The sequence below is a fragment of the Mastigoproctus giganteus genome, chromosome 1 (assembly GCF_048544385.1).
Source record: "Mastigoproctus giganteus isolate SK-2022 chromosome 1, ASM4854438v1, whole genome shotgun sequence".
Lineage (NCBI taxonomy): Eukaryota > Metazoa > Arthropoda > Arachnida > Uropygi > Thelyphonidae > Mastigoproctus > Mastigoproctus giganteus.
In genome coordinates, this window is record NC_143575.1 from 223,326,473 (window position 1) to 223,348,793 (window position 22,321).

The window sequence follows — 22,321 nt, forward strand, 5'->3', positions numbered from 1 at the left end:
TGGGTTCCTATGCGATTCACATTCCTTTAGATGTTACCTAAATCCCCTAAACGTTTGTACCAATATTTTTGAGACACCCTGTATTTATAATAGGACTTACATCTGTGTTTATAGAAGAGGGAAAAAAATTTAAAAACAATGTCTATATAATGGCACTGTTCTCTCAAATTGTGAAGCTACCACTACAAGTTGCCCCATGTTGCATTACGAATAAATAATACTTCTCTAAATACTTGACATTGCATATCCTCCCTCTCTCTCTAGAGAAGTTTCCATTATTAGTAGTGCAACACTCTAAAGAGCGAGGGATATAATGTTACATGTCTAGAGAAAGAGAAGTTTCCATTATTAGTAGTGCAACACTCTAAAGAGCGAGGGATATAATGTTACATGTCTAGAGAAATAGAGATGAGGTACAATGTTGTACTATTATAAATTCTAATAAAGAGAAATGATTAACATTATCTCTCTCTCTCTGGAGAAATGTTACTTATTAGTAATGCAATATTATGCAACCTGTGGTAGCGTCGCAATTCGAGAGAGCAATGCCTTTACACAGACCTTGTGTCTTGTTTGCCTGTTCTATAAAAATGCATGCAAGCCCTATTACAGATATACTTAAGTTTCTTTATATGATTTGTTCTTTCTTTTAAAAAAAAGTACTGGAATTTTATAAATAAACATTATATAATGCTCTGAAATGAAGCATCTGTTACATCCTTAAATTATAATGCTTGTCATTTTTTTCAAAAGAATTTTTTCTTCTACAGCAGATTCACATCATCACTATAATTATCTTTATTTTCATTCATTATGGGGTTACTTATTTTTATATGGGGTTACATATGAAATATGTAACCCCATATGAAAATAATGTGTATATACTTCTATACATCACAAGTCATGCCATCCATGAATCAAAGTGTCCTAGTCAACTTTGTCACAGGCTTTTTCACCACTCCAGATGGAGTCTTTGATATTAAAGTTACATTGAAATTTCTTTATTCCCAAAATCTTACTGCATTCTGTCAGCATTTTTTCAAAAATTCACCCCATATATGTGACTTGAATCCACAGTAGAATTCCTTAATCACGGTGGCAAATACACAGCAAACACATGGTCCGCCATGAAGGCTTGCCACAACAGAAGCAACTGCCGGTATTCAAAGTGTTCTAGATAAAGAGATTCTGAATGTTAATTGAATTTCTTTTATTGGTAATGCATATATCTGTACTTGAAAGTTTTAGCTGTACACCAGGATTTTATGTTGTGCAATATTCTTAATTAAATTTTTATCAATTATTGATTTATATATTATTTACTTATGCATGCTTAGCCTGTGTAAACTGATTGTAAATCTGAAGTTCCTTATTTCACTTTACAGTTAGTGTTTTTTTATGATGTCACTCTGCAGCACTTTTTAAGTGTTAATATGGATGAAATGGTTTCATGCTCATCCACATTAACACTCACCAACTCAGTACACAATGTCATCTGTTTGGTACATACTGCACTAAACATAATCTGCCTTCAAACCATTTATGACGTACTTCTGACGTGCTGAAATGTGAATGCATTTTTAGCCCCCCCCACCTCCCAGTGTGTGTGAGGTGTGGAAATTTAAGTGCACTGGCAACGAATAGCAATTTTTTCTTTTTGCCACTGAGCACAATATGCAAAACAGCACTTTATAAAGGTAAACAGAAGGCAGATACAATTCCTTCAATGTGGTGTGATTATTGGCTCATGGAGAGAGCAGGGAGAGGGATATTCAATTTTTGCACTTTGAGTGTTTCCAAGAGTATTGTTCATAAGAAATAAAAATTTATGGTTCATGCCAAATTAGAAAATATTTTGTCCATTTGTAGTAGTATTTTCTATAAAACCAGAAGGTCAAAATCTTTACAGAATGAGCTGAGAGAAAGTTAGTATAAATGTGTTTTTCTTCAACACTATGTACAACGTGGGTTTGCATGTAAACATATTAAAATTCTATGAAAAGTGCAACTTACCTTTCTTTTAGTTCCACCTGATAAATCCTTTGCTTTTTTTTTGGCATGCTCTTTAATATTCAAGACTTCCATAAATCTAAAAATGAAATGAAATTTTGTACTTAAGAAGAACGTATAGTAAGAGTGTGCTACATGATGTAAAAAAAAGTTACAAAAATATACCATTCTGCCAAAAACCACTATGTCATACCCTACTAGTATGAGGTATATAAATAGTGATGGCTAGCTAGTGAGTGACTCAAATTACCAATTATCTAAGGATTAAGCTTAATTCTGTATTTGGAAAATGATTGCTTATCAACTTATTTATTGGGAAATTAAAATTTAAAGCAGAAATTCCTTTGAATTTCTTAGTATAACAAAATTTCAAATTATTCTTGATTTGGGAACTCTTTCTCTTCTACACTATCTAAATTTGTACCTTGCACCCCTAGCTGCAGGAATACAAGCTTATAGAGCATTAGGAAGAGAAAAAAAAAAAAAAAAAAAAAATCCCACATCACCATTCCTTCCAAAAATTTGTCTAGATCTACCTTGAATTTATTCACACTACCCACCTCTACCACTACAGATAGAATTTTGTTTGAACAATCAAACACCCAACGGCTGAAGGCAAACTTCCACACAGCTATCCTGCAACTATTGTTACTCAATTTGAATTTATGCCCTGTCCTCACATGTGTAGTCTGACCAAAAGAAAGAATGCCATCAGCACTGAGCATCTTCAATCCATTCGAGGTCTTAAATACCTCAATCAGATCACCTTGCAAGTGCCTAGTCCCCAGACTAGTGCAATTTGCAGAACTGAAACCTTTGTTTCAGTTCTGCAACCGTTTGTTCTTTTCACTAATCTTGTTGCCCTTCACTGCACCCGTTCCAGCAGATTTACATCCTTCCTAAAATGATGACTCCAAATCTCTATATAGTATTCAAGGTGAAGCCTAACCATTGCCTTGTACAATGGGCAATCAACTCCTTATTCCTGCTAGCAGAGTTCCTGTAGATTATAGACAAAACCCCATGAACTGTCCTGGCAGTCTATCTGCACTCAGAGAGCATATTTTACTGCACAATTACACCCAGATCTTTTTTCATTTTCCACTACCTTGAGTGCAGTACAACACAGTTGGTATGTTAATCTAGAATTACTGCTATCTATATGCAGTTCCTTGCATTTTCAATGTTAAACTTCAACTGACATTTCTCAGCCCATCTGCCTAATTTTTTTAGAACTTGTTGCAGTAACTTGCCCTGATTACCATCAATAATTACCCCGCCAACTTTGCACTTTGACAGAAGAAACACCAGATATTTTTGTCAAGCAACCTTCACTGGAGACTGATGAATTTAGTCATAGTGAGGCAAAAACCCAAAATTGTTTCTGTCCTTTCTAATCCAGATTGACTCAATTCCATGGTTTCCAATCTCGGGTTGAAACCATTGTTGAAAAATCCAGCAGGGAACGTGTTAAGCTAACACACCTGTGATTACTTTTGACACCTTTTGATCCTCCTTTGTGAATTAGCGATACATTTGCACATATTCAGTCCACAGGGAACTCCCCTGAATCCAAAGATGCTCTTATAATTATGGCTAAGGGTTTATTTACCTTTTTTGATGCATCTCTTAATACAATTAGATAGATCACTTCCATCCCAGGTGCCTTTTTTATGTCAAGCTTCAACAATTTCTCTTCCACTTTCCTTCTGACTATCAAAAATGATTTAGCTCCCTGTTAGATTTTGATGAACTTCTGGCATTTTCTCACTAAAGAACACCTCATATGTGAATGTAGATGAAAAATACTTATTCATTTTGCCAGCAACCCAAGTAGGATCATCAGCAGTTCAACCATTCATATGTAATGGGCCAATGTGACTTAACACCTACTTCTACTGTTAATATAAGTAAAGAAGTCTTTGCTGCTGTTCTTTGTAGTATTTGCCAGACTTCTTGTAATTTGTCTTAGCTTGCCTAACCTCCTTTGTGACTTGATTACAGATGAGTTTATATCTACCATAGGCTTCTGTTTTGTCTGATAATTTATGTGCATCCCGTGCATTTTTCTTCTCTGCCACGGGTGTCATCAGTTCATCAACATCCATTTAGGCCTAAGCCTGGAATGTTATTTCTTAATTGGTATGAGATGCCTAGTAAGTTCTATGATTACTTCCTTGATTACTTCCTTGAATACTTCCCATTTAGAATTTGCTGTTGGCAACACCATCGGATGGTCACACTATATAGAATTTAAAAACTGTGTTAGACCACTGTAGTCACATTTATGAAAGCAAAAGTCCTCTTTATACTTGACAGTAGTTATGTCTTTAAGCAAATCCCATATCAATACACTGTGAACACTGCCACCCAGTGGGTATTTTACCTGCAGATTCTTACTGCATGAAGAATTGCTGTTGATAATCAGATCAAAAGTACTGTTTCCGCCTCTCTAATATGCTGCTGTAGAAAACAGTCATCCAATAAATCCACAAATTTCTTGCCATTGTGTGAGCAACCAAACCATAAGTTCCAGTCAACATGTGGAAAGTTAAAAATACCCATAACAACACATTCTGATTTACTGGCCCACTCTATTTCTCTGTATAGCTGTTTATTATACTCACCACAGTCATTAGTCATTTTACCCTTGTACTCTCATTTTTGTTTTTTCAGTGCTTATGTCACACCAAAGTGACTTAATATTACACTGGCCACCCAGGCTGACTGGGTGCACTGCCTTAGATTTAATATGCTTCTTCACTAAGAGCATAACCCATTCTCGGCCCTGTTTGTCCTTTCCGTACACACTGAACTCCCCATATTCAAATTCTGCCTCCCTTATGTCTGAGTGACACCGTGTCTCAGATATCCCTACAGTGACTGCACTTGATGACTTAATCAGTACTTTAAATTCATCAAATTTATTTACTATGGTCTTATCATTAGTGTACATGCAAGTATACATACACCTATTTTTCCACAGTTTCCGTAATGCAGTCCACATATTACTTATAGTAGTAGTAGTAGTGGCATGTAATGGAAGAAAGCAAGTGCAGCTTATGCAGCATCAGCCAAAAAAAAAAAAAAAAATTACAAAACAATTCTCTCTAAATGTTTGTCCAGTTGCTCCTTAAATTTATTTAACCTATCAACTTCCACAACAACAGATGGAACTTTGTTCCAGCAATTTACCACCCACTGGCTAAAGGCAAATTTCTGCACATCTATTCTACATCTGTCTTTCCTCGATTTGAATTTATGCCCCCTTAGGGTCGTAATCTGAACAAATGGAAGAATTCAGTGTGTTCATCCCATTCAAGGCCTTACACACCTCAATCAGATCACATCGCAGGTGCCTAGTCTCCAGCCACTGCAATTTGCAGAACTTAAGCCTCGCTTGGTAAGAGGATCCCTTCATTCCCCTCACCAATCTTGTTGCCCTTCTCTGTACATGCTGAAGCAAATCTACATCCTTCCTAAAATGAGGCCTCCAGACCTGTACGCAGTACTCAAGGCGTGGCCTGACCACTGCCTTATACAGAGGGACAATCACCTTTTCCCTGCTAGCAAAATTTCTGTATATCATTGACAAAACCCCATGACCTGCCCTGGCAGCCTGTCTATATTGCTCAGAAAACTTCATATCTGACTGCACAATTACTCCCAGGTCTTTTTCATTTTCTACCACCTTAAGTGTTAGTACCACACAGTTGGTACGTTTCTCTGGGGTTACTTCTACCCATATGCAGTACTTTGCATTTGTCAATGTTAAACTTCAGTTGCCACTTCTCAGCCCATTGCCCAAATTTTCTAGATCCTGTTGCAGTAGCACACTGCCATTACTAACCCTGCCAACCTTTGTATCATCTGCAAACTTTGACACTAAGCCTGATATACTTTCATCAATATCATTGATAAATATACAAAACAACAGTGGACCCAACACCGAACCCTGTGGGATTCCACTAATAACATTAGTCCATGAAGAGAAGCACCCATTGATTACCACCCTCTGTCTTCTCCCACTCAACCATCCTTTTATCCATTGTAGCAACTTACCCTTAATACCATTCTGCTCCAATTTGTACAGTAGTCTTCCATGTGCAACAGTGTCAAAAGCTTTTCTGAAATCCAAGTATATGATATCAAAATTATTTTTTGCATTCAATTCCTTTGTGACCACATCATAGTACCCAATCAAATTTGTCAGACAAGACTTACCCTTAACAAATCCATGCTGTCTGAATTATTGCTGCACTCTTGTCTAGATGATTCTGCAATGCATCTTTAACCAGTGACTCCATTATTTTACCCCGGAACAGAAGTTAAACTAACTGGTCTGTAATTACTCGTGTCACCCTTCGTTCCCCCTTTGTGAATTGGGGATACATTTGTACATCTCCAGTCGTGGGGACCTCTCATGAGTAATCAACTCTGCTTACAGATGTAGTCTATTAGTCTGTGAAACTCCCACAAGCTATCAGTTTTCTGACCCACCTAATGCTGCCTTGATAGCATCTACAAATATTTTTGCACCCCTTCTATTTAAGTGTATTCATTCTTGCAAAAACACTCTCCTGTTAACCAGTGCAGACCATGTGAAGAAAAATTCTACCCCAATGAGCCTTGCACAATATCTTCAGTTCAAAAGGACTAACAAGGCTCTCAATATGTATTCTATCCTATCATATCTGGACACAACTGCAGACGCTTTAAAATTTAATTCTAATTTGCAACTTTTTTCCAATACTTCCCTGTATACTTGTTAAGTCTTCAGATCTCTTACTCTTAATATCATTAGTGCCAATGTGTACATCAATATCATCTTTTGTGTCCTTAAAAGATGACATCTGCTCTACAACACTCAACTTTTGTCCCTGTCAGTATATTTTCCATTTCCCTGACATTTTGAGTCACTGACAATAAATTTCTGCGAGACCATCACATTCTTCTTTAGGGTTTGCTGCTGTGTTGCCTGATGCAACTGCTGTTTTATCTGACTTGTGCATCAGTACATTAGAGCTGAGTTTTGCCCAATTCAGTGCCCAGAACTGAGTTGGGCAGCTGAGAATATGAAAGACCCCCATTTTAATTCCTTCAAGGGCATTCCCCATCTTCTTCGAGTTCTTATAAATGTCCATTAGAACTCTGAGTTTATGACTAATTTCTTCACACTCTTTACACCATACACACACACACAAAGACACTCCCTTGGCTGTATCATGTCTCATTCCACATAAGTTTGCAAAACATCACATAAGTAGCATATTTTGCAAGGCTGTGTTTCGTCGGGATGCCACCCCTTTCAGTCCTTTCCCTGGGCCACAGCAGTCCCACTTCTTTGAGCTTATTGCTTTGTGGCTCTAGTCTGAGCTATGATTTCCATTTAAATTTAATGTAATTTGAGAGATATCTAAATTCAATAATATGTATTACACTATCAAGTTTATGTTATATGTGTTATGCTATACAGTTACACTTCTGGAGTTTTAAATTAGTTGTAGCCATACTAGAATAAAATTTCTTAGCTAAAACAAAAAAATGTATGCCAACCTACATGATTAGCTCCTTTAAGCTACTTATTTATCACAATTAAAGTACTATGCACTACACTGCTAGTTACATAATATGATATTAATACCAAATCACTGATATAAAAGTTCTACAAATATTAGGTCTTTACTAAGAAAATGCATAATGCAGTTTTAAGCAATGAGTAACAGTGCAAGATAGAACCAACATGTTGTTATCCAGAGCAGTGATAAAAGTACAGGCATACCTCGGTTAACGTTACCTCTGATAACGAAGCTTCGATATAACGAAGTCGGCAATTTCAAGCCCCATTTAACATAAAAAAAAATATATTCCAGTTCAATCACCTGATATCTAAACAAACTGAAGAAATTACGGAAACCTTTGGGGCTTCTCGTGGTTGGTTCGAGAAATTTAAAAATCGGGCCAGGATTCATAGTGTAAAATTAACAGGAGAAGCTGCAAATAAGTTTCCAGAAAAACTAAAGGAAATCATTGAACGTCAAAATTTTCCAAATTTAGTGTTCAATGTTGACGAAAGCGGTTTGTTCTGGAAACGGCCACCAACAAAAAGCTTCATTTCTATTGAAGAAAAATCAGCTGCTGGGTTCAAAGCAGCCACCGACCGTTTAACGTTACTCTTTGGATCAAATGCCTCTGGCGATTATAAATTAAAATTGTAATTAGTTTACCATTCAGAAAATCTGAGGGCGTTAAAAGGTAACATAAAAATGAATTTACCTGTAATATGGAAAGCAAATAGAAAAGCGTGGGTTACCAAGGAGTTATTTACTGATTGGTTTGTTAACCACTTTTGTCCTGAAGTAAAACGGTACTGTATTGTCAAAAAAAAAAAACAACTTTGAAGAAAAAGCTCTTTTGTTGTTAGACAATGCTCCGGGACATCCTACTGATCTTAACACGTTGGACACATGCATTCCTGTCAAAGTTGTGTTTCTTCCAGCAAACACAACTTCCCTGATTCAACCATTGGATCAGGGAGTAATAGCATCATTTAAAGCTTATTATCTGCGTCGAACATTAAGCAGTTTAACTGAACTAGAGGATAAAGAGGAAATGACAGTTAAAACTTTTTGGAAAAACTACACCATTAAAAACGCAATTGAAACCATTGATAGTTCTTGGAAAGAAATCACTAAGAAATGCTTAAATGGAGTTTGGCGCAAAATATGGCCAGAAGTTGTACTAGAAGAAGAAAATAACATCCAAGAAATTAGAAATGAAGTTATCCAGATGGCTCAATCAATAGGTTTCGAAAATGTCGATGAAGAGGATGTTAGAATTTTATTGAATGCAGAAGATGATGGTTTTTCAGTGGAAGATTTAGAAAACCTTGTTAGCAACGAAGACAAAGATAATGAAGACGAGGTTAAAGAAGTTCCTGCCGAAAAAGTGTTAACAACCAAAGATTTAAAAAGGTGCTTAAATGACATTGAAAACGTTTTAAATTTTTTTAGTGAAAATGATCCTGATTTAGGATGAAGTGTTATTGTTAAGCGATCAGTGTTAAATGCAATAACTCCGTATAGGCAATTGTTAAATGAAAGAGAAAAAGAGCATAAACAACAACTTTAGACTCGTATTTTAAAATGTGATTTCACTTTGTATGTAAGTTGACTGTTTATTTAATAAAACTTTTCTTTGTTCGAAAAAAAAGCTTTTCATTTTCTTTACGTAGGAACGTATCCCTATTCTGGCCATAGTATTTTTACCTCTGAAAACGAAGTTTCGCTTAACGAAGTAATTTCGTGGAACGCATCCTATTCGTTATTCGAGGTATGCCTGTATTAAAGATTTGAAACAATGTAAAATGTCAATTGTGTAAAAAGACAATAAATTCATAATTAAGTACTTACAAATCTTTTGAAAGATAAAATAATACGCATGTACTGAATAGAATAACAAGAAAGTGGAAATAAGAAGATAGAAAAATGGGGAAGTAGTCTACCACAGTCAAAGGCAGCAAATGTTAAACCTAAGCAGAGCTGGACAATAAAGTGATAAAAAAAAAAGAAAGAAAGTGAGAGAGATAGAGAGTGAAGATAACTAATATTTTCACTTTCTTGTTATTCTATTCAACATATTCTCCAAGCTTTGCTTAGATTCAGCTTTATACAACCTTCGATAGCTTTTTATACCTCTTTTCTTTTTTATCTTTTTAACTTCTCTTCATGTTTCCACTTTTCCATGCTTTTAAATATCAACAATCCATATTGAATTCACAAAAGAATCATAAACATATGCTACATGGGAGGTGCAGACTAATGCTCTGGTTAGTCCCTTGTTACCCATTTGTAATATTTCACGCACACACACACACTGTCCAGAGCAATATAGCATCTAATGCACCTTACCTAGAGGCTTATAATTTTCAGTCAACTACTACCAATAGTAATTTTATTGCCAAATTTAATAGCTATAATAATAAAAGATGTCTTTTTTTTTTTTTTTTTTTTTAGGAGCATTAGCAACTAAGGCCATATTGCTCCGGGGATATGCAGTGGTCATTCCCTGACCTTTCCGCATCCTCCGTATTTGGTGATCACGGGCTCGAACCCCGGTCTAATCAAGAAGCGTGTGCTACGTACTGCTGCTCCTGCCCACCCAGCTACGGAGGTGCCTAAGATGTCTTCCATACCCCTATATGCATCCATAGCATTATATTAATAATCCTACTGCACCTATCTTTTGATGATGTCATTTACCTGATCACCTGGAGAACTTGCAAAATTAAATATATTGGACAAACAAGTAATAGTAATAGTAGTAGCAAGAGGCATGTGATGCAAGAAAGCAAGCGTGTGAGCTTATGTAGCATCAGCCAAAAAAAAAAAAAAAAATTCACACAACCATTCCCTCTAAAAGTTTGTCCAGTTCCTCCTTGAATTTATTTAAGCTATCAACTTCCAAATGACAGATGGAAGTTTGTTCCAGCAATTAACCACCCACTGGCTAAAGGCAAATTTCCACACATCTATTCTACAACTGTCTTTCCTCAATTTAAATTTATGCCCCCTTAGGTTTGTAATCTGAGCAAGTGGAAGAATCCCATCAGAATTCAGCGTGTTCAACTCATTCAAGGCACCTCAATACTTTAATTTTATATTTTTACTTTATTTTTAAATTTCTACTCTTACACAGTTTTGGACAAGTATGGAAATGCAGTCCTTTTGTCACCACTAATTCTAGTCAGTATTAGCCAAAAAAAAACCCCACATCATCTGTCTAACTTCCCTAACAATTTGTTTAATTCTTCCTTAAATTAATTCAAATTAGCTGCAACACCAGATGGAAGTTTGTTCCACATTCAACTAACCTCTTGCCGAAAGAAAATTTATGCCTTAAATACCTCAATGAGATCTTCTTGCAGCTGCAATTTGCAAAACTGAATTTTTTTTTGTAAGAGCATCCATTTGTTCCTCTGCTCTTCTCTGCATCCATTCTGACATATTCATATCCTTCCTAAAATGAGGCTTCCAGATGTTTTCACTACTCGAGTGTGGCCTAACTACTACCTTATATAGTGGAATAATAACCTCCTTATCCCTGCTGGCAAAAATTCCTGTATATCATTGACAAAAATGGTTTTGCTATAGTTTTAAACTTGTTTTGTATTTAGCAGTTGCGTATGTCTGGCTCTCTGTTCCAATCATGAGAGGGGCAGCTGAGAGATGATAAACAGGAGTAAGAGGTGAATAACTTTCACTTGCACATTCATACTTATGGGTTACACTTTCCCTCTCACTCATTTGCAGTCACTCCTTGCTTACTAGTTATTCATTTCCTCATTACTATACATTTTTTTAAATGAAAATCACAAACACGAAAGGTATTAGAACCTACAATGCATAGTACTGTACATGAGTTGACATCATGTGTGTGTGTGTGTGTGTGTGTGTGTGTGTGTGTGTGTGTGTGTGTGTGTGTGTGTGTGTGACTTGTTAGTTATAGGTTCCTTGTAAAATTAGTATGTTAGTTAGGGAGGGAATCTGTCTCTTTTTACACGCGCACGCACGCATGCACGCGCACACGCACACACACACACACACACACACACACACACACACACACACACACACACATATATATATATGATGTCAACTCATGTACAGTTTCTCTTGGATACCAACCTTTTTAGTATATCAAAACCAGGTGCCAGCACCATAGGTACAAATCAGAACAAACAGAACTTTGTACAAAAGACAAAGTGTACAATGGTTAATACCCCAGAATGATGCGACAGATGGAAAAGCATAGAAGTATATTTGACTATTTTATCACAAAGGTGCAAGGCACATTTCTGAAAGCTTAACTTACGATCTAGAATAATACCCAAAAATTTATGTGAGTCAACCATGGAGAAAGGGGGAGAGAGAGAGAGAGAGAGAGAGAGAGAGAGAGAGAGAGAGAGAGAGAGAGAGCGAGCGATCAAAAAGTTTAACAATCAGAGGTGGAAATGTTAAGATTGCCCTTAAAATAAAGAAGCTTAGTCCTATCAGGAAAAATAGTAAGTTTATTAATAACTGACCAAGAACACAGATCATTGTTGATGTTACTGGCAATACTTTCCAAAGAAAAATGAGAATTACCAAAGACAAGAAATGTTAGATCAGCAGCATATGTGATTTTAGAAGCACTGGGAGTTGAACAAAGAATCCCCTCATCTAGAACCAAATCCAAGGTGAGTGGACCGAGCACCGAACCTTGTGGGCATCCTTGAGAGACAGAGCGACTAAGTTGCTGAGTACCAGAAATGAGTTTGGCAGAATGGTAAAAAAAGTAGTTTCAGGTTAAGTTGCAGAGCTCTGAGGAGTATTGAGCAGCCCTGAGGTGAGCGAAAAAGCTGCCACACCAAAGAGAGTCAAAGGCTCTGAGAAATCTATGAAAATAGCCATAGTATATTTAAACGTGCAGTTGTTGTTTACTCTGAAAAGAAGCTCAGCCAAGGTCTCCTCAGTTCCACGTCTTGAATGAAAATCAAACTGATAATAAGATTTTAGAGTGGTCAGTGAAAAAACAATCTAGACAGGCAACAATCAGTTGCTCAAGGTTTTACTTAAGTTGGACAATAGGTAATAGGATGACAGGCCTTCACAGAAGTAGGAGTAGGTTTGGAAATGAATTTTAACAATCCCATCTTCTAAAGGACAGCAAAAGTTGCCTCATTCAAACATTTATTATAGAGTGCAACAAGGACAGATGGATAGAGTTTGTGTTATCATTTGATAAAAATCCCTTCGAGCTTATCAATTCCAAGACAACTATTATTATTGATTTTAGGGATGGACGAATCAATCTCTGCCTGGGTGAAGCAAGGAGTGGATTCAGAAGTAATGTAGGCCCTGTTGAGAGATCTAATTTGTTGAAGAAAATAAAAGCTACAGCTGGGTCATCTAAGGGAAGAAGTGTATCAAGTATGTTACTGACAGTGCTAGTCCAAGTCAGAGTTTTGAAATTGTGAGAGTTAACAGACTGATAAATTTCTGGAGGGGTAAAAAAATAATTGATAATGCTATCAAGGCAGTGTTATTTGCATCAGAAAACTACTAGCTGGGGGGAGGGACTAACATATTAACAGTAGCTGCTGATAGAGAGAATAATTCTTACACTGCTTCTATTGGAACATGCTGCATCCTGAAAAGAAAGGTGTTGGGGATTTCAAGACCTGCTGGGAGTCCTCATGGAACAAGCAAATACATGAGCTGTGTTAAGGTTACTAAGAGTAAAAACAGGTGCAAGCATACTTGCATGTACATTATTGCTAGGTACATAGTAAATGAATCTGATGAATCTGAAGTATTGATTAAGTCATTTAAAGCAGACATTGTGGGGATATTGGAGATATGGTGTCACTCAGATTTAAGAGATGCATAATTTGAGGTAGAACATGTGTTGAAGAAAATGAAGAATCAGAAAGCCCCGGGAGAAGATGAAGTTACTGTAGAGTTGTTAAAATTGGGAGGAAGAGATATGACACAAAAACTGGCAAGACTCTTCACAAAATGCATTCGAAAAGGTGTGACGCCTAAGCAGTGGAATAATGCAATCATAGTTTTGCTGCATAAGAAAGGAGATAAATCAGAAATTGGAAATTATAGACCAATTAGCTTGTTATCCCACATCTACAAGTTGTACATAAGGGTCATTACTAACAGATTAGAAAAAATACTTGATGAGGATCAACCGAAAGAGCAAGCTGGCTTTAGGACAGGATTCTCAACTATGGATCACCTTCACGTAATATCACAGCTAATGGAGAAAGCAAATGAATATAAAACACCATTATGCCTGGCATTTGTGGATTATGAAAAGGCATTTGACTCCATACAGCATAAGGCAATGTTTCGGGCACTGGAAAGACAAGGCATAGATACCCCATATATTATGATTTTGAAGAAAATATATGGGAACACTACCTCCTTTATTAGACTAGACAAAGACAGTAGCAAATTTAAAATTGAGAAAGGAGTTCAACAAGGAGACACAATATCTCTGAAGCTGTTTACTGCTGCCCTTGAGGAAGCTTTCAGAAGATTAGACTGGTTGCAGAAAGGAGTCGATGTGAATGGAGAATTCAATGAGAAATTATGGGAGTGAAGCTGAAAAAAATGTAATTAATGAAAATTTGTTTAACGAAAAAACTTTCGAGCCTGCAGGCCAGTAAGGCTCCTGGGGTTGATGGCATATACCCTATAACCTTAAGGGAGGTAGCAAGGAGTGCACTGAACCATTAATGCTAATTATGAGAGCATCACTGGACTCGGGAGTGATTCCGTTGGATTAGAAAAGTGCTAATGTATCTCCAATACATAAGGGCAGTTGTAAGTAATTTCCCACTTCACTCCTAAGAGTGAAGTGGGAAATTACTGGCCGGTTAGTCTAACTTCAATAGTAGGAAAAATCATGGAGACAATGATCAAGGGTGGAATTCAGGATCATTTAGATAGAAATGGAATTCTGAATGGTTTTGTAAAGGGAAAATCATGTTTAACTAATCTGGTTAGCTATTTTGACAGGTTCACTCAAGAGCAGGACTTAGGGAATAATTTCGGTATAGTTTATTTGGATTTCAGCAAAGCATTTGACTCTTGTTCCACATGGGCAGTTACTTTATAAGCTGGAACAGGTTGGAATCACAGGGAAAATCCTTTGATGGATAGCTAGATGACTTCATGGCAGGAGGCAGAGGGTTGTGATAAATGGTTATTCCCAGTGCTTTTTGTAAAAAAATAGGTGCCGGTACTCATTCTTTGCTATCAGGAAAAATTGAAAATTAAAAGGATATGAAAAGTACTCTAAATTTTTTTTTCTCTCCTCATATTGTTACATTAGTAGTAATGTTTTTAGAATAAGAACAGCAAATTAAGTATATTAACACAGTTTATTAAGCATAAATTTATTATTCAAGTATATAAAAAAATAAGTAAAATGTGAGTAAAATAAGTAAAAAATAATAACATAAGTAAAAATAATTTCATAATAAAGTTGTTGTAGAATTTTTCAAATTTTTGTTAAGTTCTTATCCAACACCCTATGCCAGGAGCCAGCAACCTTTTTTGAGTGAAGAGCCATTTTTGATCTAATTAAAAAAAAAAAAAAAAAAAAAAAGAATCTGAAGAGCCGCACCTCAGCTCAAGCTGGGAGGAGGAGGAGGGGGAGGCGAGAGTTTTTAAGAAATGGAATAGAGTGGGAAGGTGTTTATTAAAAAAAACAATATATATATATATATATATATATATATTTTGAAATATTATTTATTAATATCGAAAAAACATAACAAACATCCAATTAGATGCAAATTAATGTGACTTTTGCTGATAAACTTCTTGAGCGAGTCTCTCAACATCATGCGAGTATGTCGTAATTTTAAACATGCTCGCATTGTTCAGACGACGGTTTCTTGATTTATTTTTAATATAGTTCATGTTCAAAAATATTTGCTCGCAGAAATATGTCGAACCAAAAACTGAAAGAGGTCCAAACACAAATATTTTAAAATTTATATATGGGTCCAGTAAGCTACTCCACACATCAAACACAATTTGGTCTGCATTTTAAACTCATCAATCGCCGTCCATTTGTGTAGAATTGCAAGGGCAGCCTTTTGCCTCTCCAAATCCTCAATTTCAGTTTTAAGGCATTTTAGTCTTGCACTCCACATGTCCTTGATTTTTAAGTCCTCTTAATTCCATTTCAAATTGTGCTTCATGTGAGCTGTAAAATTAAAGAACCGTAGTTACATGTTAAAAGAGCTGCATGCCGCAGGTTGCCGACTCCTGTCCTATGACGACTTCATTTATTCCTCTTTGTGTGTCGGTTGCTGAATGATGTTTCAGAAGCAGCCACGAATCGACATGTTTTGCTGATTCAAAGCAGGTCAGCAGTGGGCCTACAATTTTAAGAAACAGTAGTGAAGAAACTGTTTTTGTCATCAACGAAGCACTGGCGATCAGATTCATTTGTGAAAATCCTCATTCACATTCACTTGATGAAATTGGTATCGTACTCAGAGAGTTCATCAAATGCTTCAATTCTTCTGAAACCTTCTTATGAATTAGGTATCCCCGAAATCCACGAATTGCACCTCTTTCATTTAACTGTAACTTAATTGACAATTTTCTAACTTTCACCACCAAATGCCAACAATTCATGTTTAGAAGAATTAATACCTTCGTAGTCCTCGTTTTCCTTCTCTCGTCATCAGTATTGTCACTAGTTCTTAAATTTGAATTTTTTCTTTTCTTTTTTTTTTGAAACTGTCCAAAATGTCGGTGTCATTCGGATATTCAGGTACTGTGATCATGTAAACAGAGATAAGGAAAATTTACAGAAAGATGTGGATAACGCACTTTTGAGAAACAACAGATGATTATTTGTTGGGGCAAAAGAAAATCACTTTTCTAATTCTCGAATGGGGCGCTTACAGTTGATTCACAAAGGTGTCCAACCGAGGAAAGTGAACTAAAACAGCATTTTAAATTTTGTTAATTATCTAAAAAATTCTCAATAAATGTTTTGTTCAGTAAATGTAATTGTGTAGTGTACTTAATAAAATTTTCGAATATTTTCAATTTTACTTTTACATGCAACAAGATATCGAAAATGTAACAACACACTAAAGAAATCTAACTTTGAATTTTTTGAATATGGCTCCTGTACGGGAAAAGGTTGGACACCACTGCAGTAGAAGGTGGTTTATTAAGCATAATAAACATAATAAACTTTAAGAGCCATTGGGAATACACCTTGATCTGCTCACTCTTGACTAGCGCAACTCCTCCGTATGTGGGACAGTTCGACCACCTCGTAGATTTTACCAGGTACCACTAAGTTGTAGAATGCTTTAGCTCTCTTAATTCGTGCAGCAACACTAATTGCCTGAAGGCCAGAAATGCGAACAGTTCATACCAAGTTAATTCTCTCCTAATCCGTTCGCAATATGAAAATTTTCTTCACTCAATGGAAACTATTTTAAATGTAACTTCCAAGGGGAATTCAAAATAATTCACTATAAAAGCACTTCGTTAAACGGAGGTCCCGCTGAGTAATTTAGAATTATAAAAACGGTTATACAGTTTTGTATAGAAAATATCTTAACTTCTTCTTCTTCGTCTTCGCCTTTTCCCATGTTATATGGGGTCGGCATTCAATGTTACCAATTCACACTTTACATCCTCTTCTTCTTCTCTAGTTGGATTAACTTCTTAACTGGAACACATCTATTGGTTTTGGCATAGTTTTTACGACTGGATGCCTTTCCTGACGTCAACCCTCACCATTTATCCAGGCTTGGGATTTAAGCTGCCGATCTACTAAACCTGCCGCAGCCATATAAATGGAGTAGCTCTTATTCAGTGATGAAGCTTCCTCGTGATGTCACAATTTAATAATTTTACGCAATTTATGCCGAATTTCTAGTCACCACTGAACAAGCAGGTGGCACTGCTGTTGTTCTTTTATCTCCTGGAAACATCCAAATGGCTGACTCGGTAGAATTACTGTGACCTTGAAAATATCAATAATGTATAACTCAGCAACACGTGAGTATTTTTAAATACAATTTGGTATCCTGAAAACTTCTACATCAAAGCTATCAGATAGCACAACTATTCTACTAAGAATTCCCAGTGACTGATTATAGTTCCTTAAAAATTTAATGACCTTGAAATTTCCTATGTTTTCCTATGTCCGAACATAATAATGATAGCCATTTTAAAAACGTTCACAGTCTGAAAAATAAAACCACCTTTAGGACCCAAATCTTAACTTATCACTCACCCACACTTATTTTATTTAAAATATAACTTCTTTTTGAGCAACACTCCAGAAAACCTTCTTTATTAATTCATTTTAATAGCGCACTAATTTAGCTAGCATATAGCTGGTGCTACCAGCACCACACAACTAACACAATTGTCTATTGTTAAGAAAATATCTTAACAATAGACAATAAAAAATGCATGCAAATTTAGTTAAATAATTTTAAGCTTATTTGAATAGTAGGCAAACATGTGAAAAAAATTTACGGAATATTACAAATTTCGAAGTGTATTGCATCCACTAATTTAGCTAGCATACAGCTGGTGCCACCAGCGCCACACAAATAACACAATTGTCTATTGTTAAGAAAATATCTTAACAATAGACAATAAAAAATGCATGCAAATTTAGTTAAATAATTTTAAGCTTATCTGAATAGTAGGTAAACATGTGAAAAAAATTTACAGAATATTATAAATTTCGAAGTGTATTGCATCCAAATGTCACACGTCACTGTTAATAAAGGTGCTGGTACGCCGTACCGTTGCGTACCGTCCCAAAAAAAGCACTGGTTATTCCTTATATTGGGTTGATGTAAGAAGTAGGGTTCCCTAAGGATCAGTATTAAGACTACTATTGTTTTTGATTTTCATAAATGACATCAATGAAGGGATAGAGGGCATGGTGTCTAAATTTGCAGATAATGTAAAGATTGGTAGAGTAGTTAATGATCACTGCCAAGCAGAGCTTCTTCAGAGTGACCTAGATAGACTTCAGGGGTGGTCAGAAAAATAGCAGCTATGCTTTAATCCAGCAAAGTGGAAGGTATTATATCTGGGGAACAGTAACCCCAGAATAACTTATTCACTTGGTGGAGTTGAACTAAAGCTGGTAGTGGAGGAAAGGGACTTGGATGTATATAAAAAATTTATGATACAGTCGGACACTAAGTTCTCTGAGCACTGTAGACTGGTTGCAAGGAATGCCCATGATGTCCTATCAATGATTTATTGAACAATTGCTAGTAGAGATAAGGATGTCATAATCCCATTATATAAGGCTGTATGGGGCCCATTATACACTGTGTTCAAGTATGGAGACCACAACTAAAGAAAGACATTGTGCTTCTTGAAAGAGTCCAAAGACGGATAACTCGTCTGGTGAGATCAGAAAAAGGGCATCCATATGAGACTTTGAATATGTGGGTTGCTGAGCTTGGAAACTAGGCACCTTAGAGGAGACTTGATTGAGGTGTTTAAGACTCTGAGAGGCATAAGTAAAATGAATGAAGACGAAATTTTCATGGTTATAAATTATTCTAGAACTAGGGGCCATAACTTCAAGTTATTGGGGGGAAGATGTTTAAGCTGGATTGCAGGAATTTTTATTTTAGCCAGTGAGTTATAAATTACTGGAATAAGTTATCTACATGGGTGGTAGAGGTGACAGTTTGGGGAAGTTCAAAGGTCGGCTGGATAATTACCTACAGGAGGAGGGAAATGCATAGGTTGTCTATTTCCTTTTCTCTTATTATTATTATTATTATTATTATTATTATTTTATTATCATTATTTTTATTTTATTATTATTATTTTTTTGGCTGGTGCAGCACAAGCCATAGGCTTCCTTGCACCATGTATCCATTGCTAATACTAATGTGTACAGAAAGCATAATGCCAACATGTCATATGTACTTGTACGTGGTCTCTAGGGTTTCCCCCATTCACCATTGTGTCATCTGTACTTGGCAGAAGCTATTGCGGGCCATGAAGTTGAAGTGTGGATTTGTGAGAAGTGTGATGAAGGATTGCATTGGAATGTTGTGGCTTAGCAACTGGTGACTTGGCAGCCAGGGATTGGTAAACACCTGATTAGCTGCCTCCTGCACCACAAGGAAGTGCACCAGGTTCTGCACACACAAGGTCTCTTGCTGGATTTCCCAGCAGAGAATTCTGTAGTAGCTGGGATGAAACATTAAAATGAGTAGGAAGGAAACCAGGATAAATTTTGGATCATGGATGGGGGTGGGAGAGAAAAGAAAGAAAGGGGATTGATGAATGAGGCATACTTTTGGAAGCTGAAAGATATAAGACACTTAAGAAGTGAAGTTATCAAAAACTCCGAGAATGTTTTTAGAGCCAGCAGAGTCAAAGAAATCCCACCCAAGGCAATGCTAGGTCAGCAGTAGATCCAACCCCAAGATGGGGTCAGCAATCAATTTGTATTTGTCAAGACCAGGAAGTAAACTCAAATACCGAGCAATAAATCAAGTCTGGTTAGTCAGCAGTAAGGGAAGTCAAGATCGGATGCTAGCAAAAGTTCTGGCATATGGACAAGTCAGTCATTGGAGGGGTCATCGTAAGTAGGCAGTTGGTCCTGTGTGAGTAGATTCCAGTGTAGGCTGAATACAGCAACAGGTCTGTGGGAGTAGAGTTCTTCTCTTGAAGATTTTATTGGTAAACTGAGAGAATGCCAAGAAGTTTTCTCTAGTGGTGATCAAGGAAGGAGTATCCTTTGTGGTGGAGATTCCAGTTTGAATGTGGAGATTGAAACGCAGGTCAGTGTAGAATGGGCAATTGTGCAGTATGTGTTCTCAGGTTTGAGTTCCTTGGTCTAGGCACATGCAAGGAGATCTGACTGAGTTGTTTAAGGCTTTGAATGGACAGAGTGATAAACTTAATCTGATGGAATTCTTCCTCTTGCTTAGCCTACACTCATGACCAGGCATAAATTCAAATTAAGAAAGGATGGTTGCAGAACAGATGTATGGAAGTTTGCCTTTGGTCTGCAGGCAGTTGATTGTTGGAACACACTTTCATCTGGTGTTGCTGAAGTGAGCAGTTTATGAGTGAAGGACTAGACAAACTATTGGAGGGGATGGACAGGTGACTTTTTTTTTTTTTTTGGCTAAAAATGTGTAAGCTTAATACTAAAATACATTAAAAAATTTATATAATATTTTATTAAATACTATTATTCACCTCCATTTTCATATTTTTTTTCAAAATTTATTTCAGATTTATTTCAGATATTTCAGAAATTTATCTCAGATTTATTTCACAGTGTGGGAAATTTGATATTACATATATTGTTTCCCACAAAAGTACAGCCATGTGAGAAAATAATGGGTTTTATGATATTGTGAAAACAGTAATTAATCTTCCAAAAAAAGAACCAGGGTAAGATTGTAGATGTTTACTGAACGGACATATCCATTTTACTCTTCCATTAGTTCAATAAACCTCCTGCTTATTGAACTAGTGGTAGAGTAAAAACAAGTAACCTGAAACTAAAAAGAAACAAACACATAATTTAAAACTTTTTGGAGGGTCCTGAGTCAGGTGACCAGCTACTCTAATAGATGAAAAAGGTGGCAGGTCAGCTGACACATTTTCGCACTCAATTACTCTGCAAAAACTAAAAATTCAGCAGAGATGACTACAGTAAAACCTGTCTGCATTTAGAAAGGGAAAATATTTCAGATTTTTAATCACTAATTAACAGTTGAAGCAGAGTTATTATTTTTGAGAGTCATCTGTCAAGTGACTTGCCACCACCATTGTGTTAGGTGGGCCAGAGTTTTGTATATTATTATCAGATAAAGATAAAAAAATAAAAAATAATGTTTTTTATTTATATTCAACTTCATAAATCTGTCTGCTTAATGCAACCCGATATAAGTTAATAAATTGCTGTTTTAGAAAGTTTTCCTTATTCAAGTTATCCTAATATACTGCTTGACAAAATTAACAGAACAAAATGTTTTTCAGTGTAGCTGAGGGCAAATATTTGATATAATAGGCATCCTGGCATGTATATTTCAAGTATCCAATAGAAATCGAATCGGTCTATCACCTTACACAGCCACACATTATGCAAATTATTCATGCTTATAAAAACACATGTTGCGACCACATCACTTCATTCCTGTTTTTTGGTTTGCTCAATGGGATAGCCACGGCTTAGTACTCAGGATGGCAAGTCATTGTCGTTTAGATGATTCTTTGAGATGGCGGGCCATTGAATGACTTAAAGCCAGGCAGTTGCAGGCAGAGGTAGCACATTGCTTAATGTGTCATGCAGTGTCATCTCGAAACTATGGAAGCAGTTTCAGGAGATAAGTACCATGACAAGAAGAGCTGGCCAAAGTCACCTGAGGTTGTCAACCAAAACGAACTGCTATCTGGCTCTAACAGTAAGACTGAACTCTACAATGTCCTGTCATTAACTGTCTCTTGAGGTTGCTGCAGACATAGGTGAAAACATTTCCAACTGGACTGTGTTAAGAAAGCTCAATTCTAGTGGACTCAAAGCAAAGATGCCAATAGTTTGTATCCCATTAATCCCAAACCACTGCTGACCATGTAGAAACTGGTGCTGTGAACACGTGACTTGGAGCTTTGAAAAATGGGGTACATTTCTGTTCTCTGATGAGTCCTGTTTTAGCCTAAAAACAGGTTATAAATGTTATTTCATCTCAAGACAACAAGGAATG

General features: G+C 36.4%; 1 protein-coding gene across 1 annotated transcript in view; it reads right to left on the reverse strand.

Annotated features, from left to right (window-relative positions):
• The window catches only part of LOC150091547 (cholesterol transporter ABCA5-like), a 389,022-nt gene that overhangs the window by 57,165 nt on the left and 309,536 nt on the right, over nucleotides 1-22,321 (reverse strand). The window contains exon 24 of the mRNA XM_090376152.1: nucleotides 2,014-2,089. Coding sequence (XP_090232278.1) covers nucleotides 2,014-2,089 — 76 coding nt within the window. The remainder of the gene's footprint in view (nucleotides 1-2,013; nucleotides 2,090-22,321) is intronic.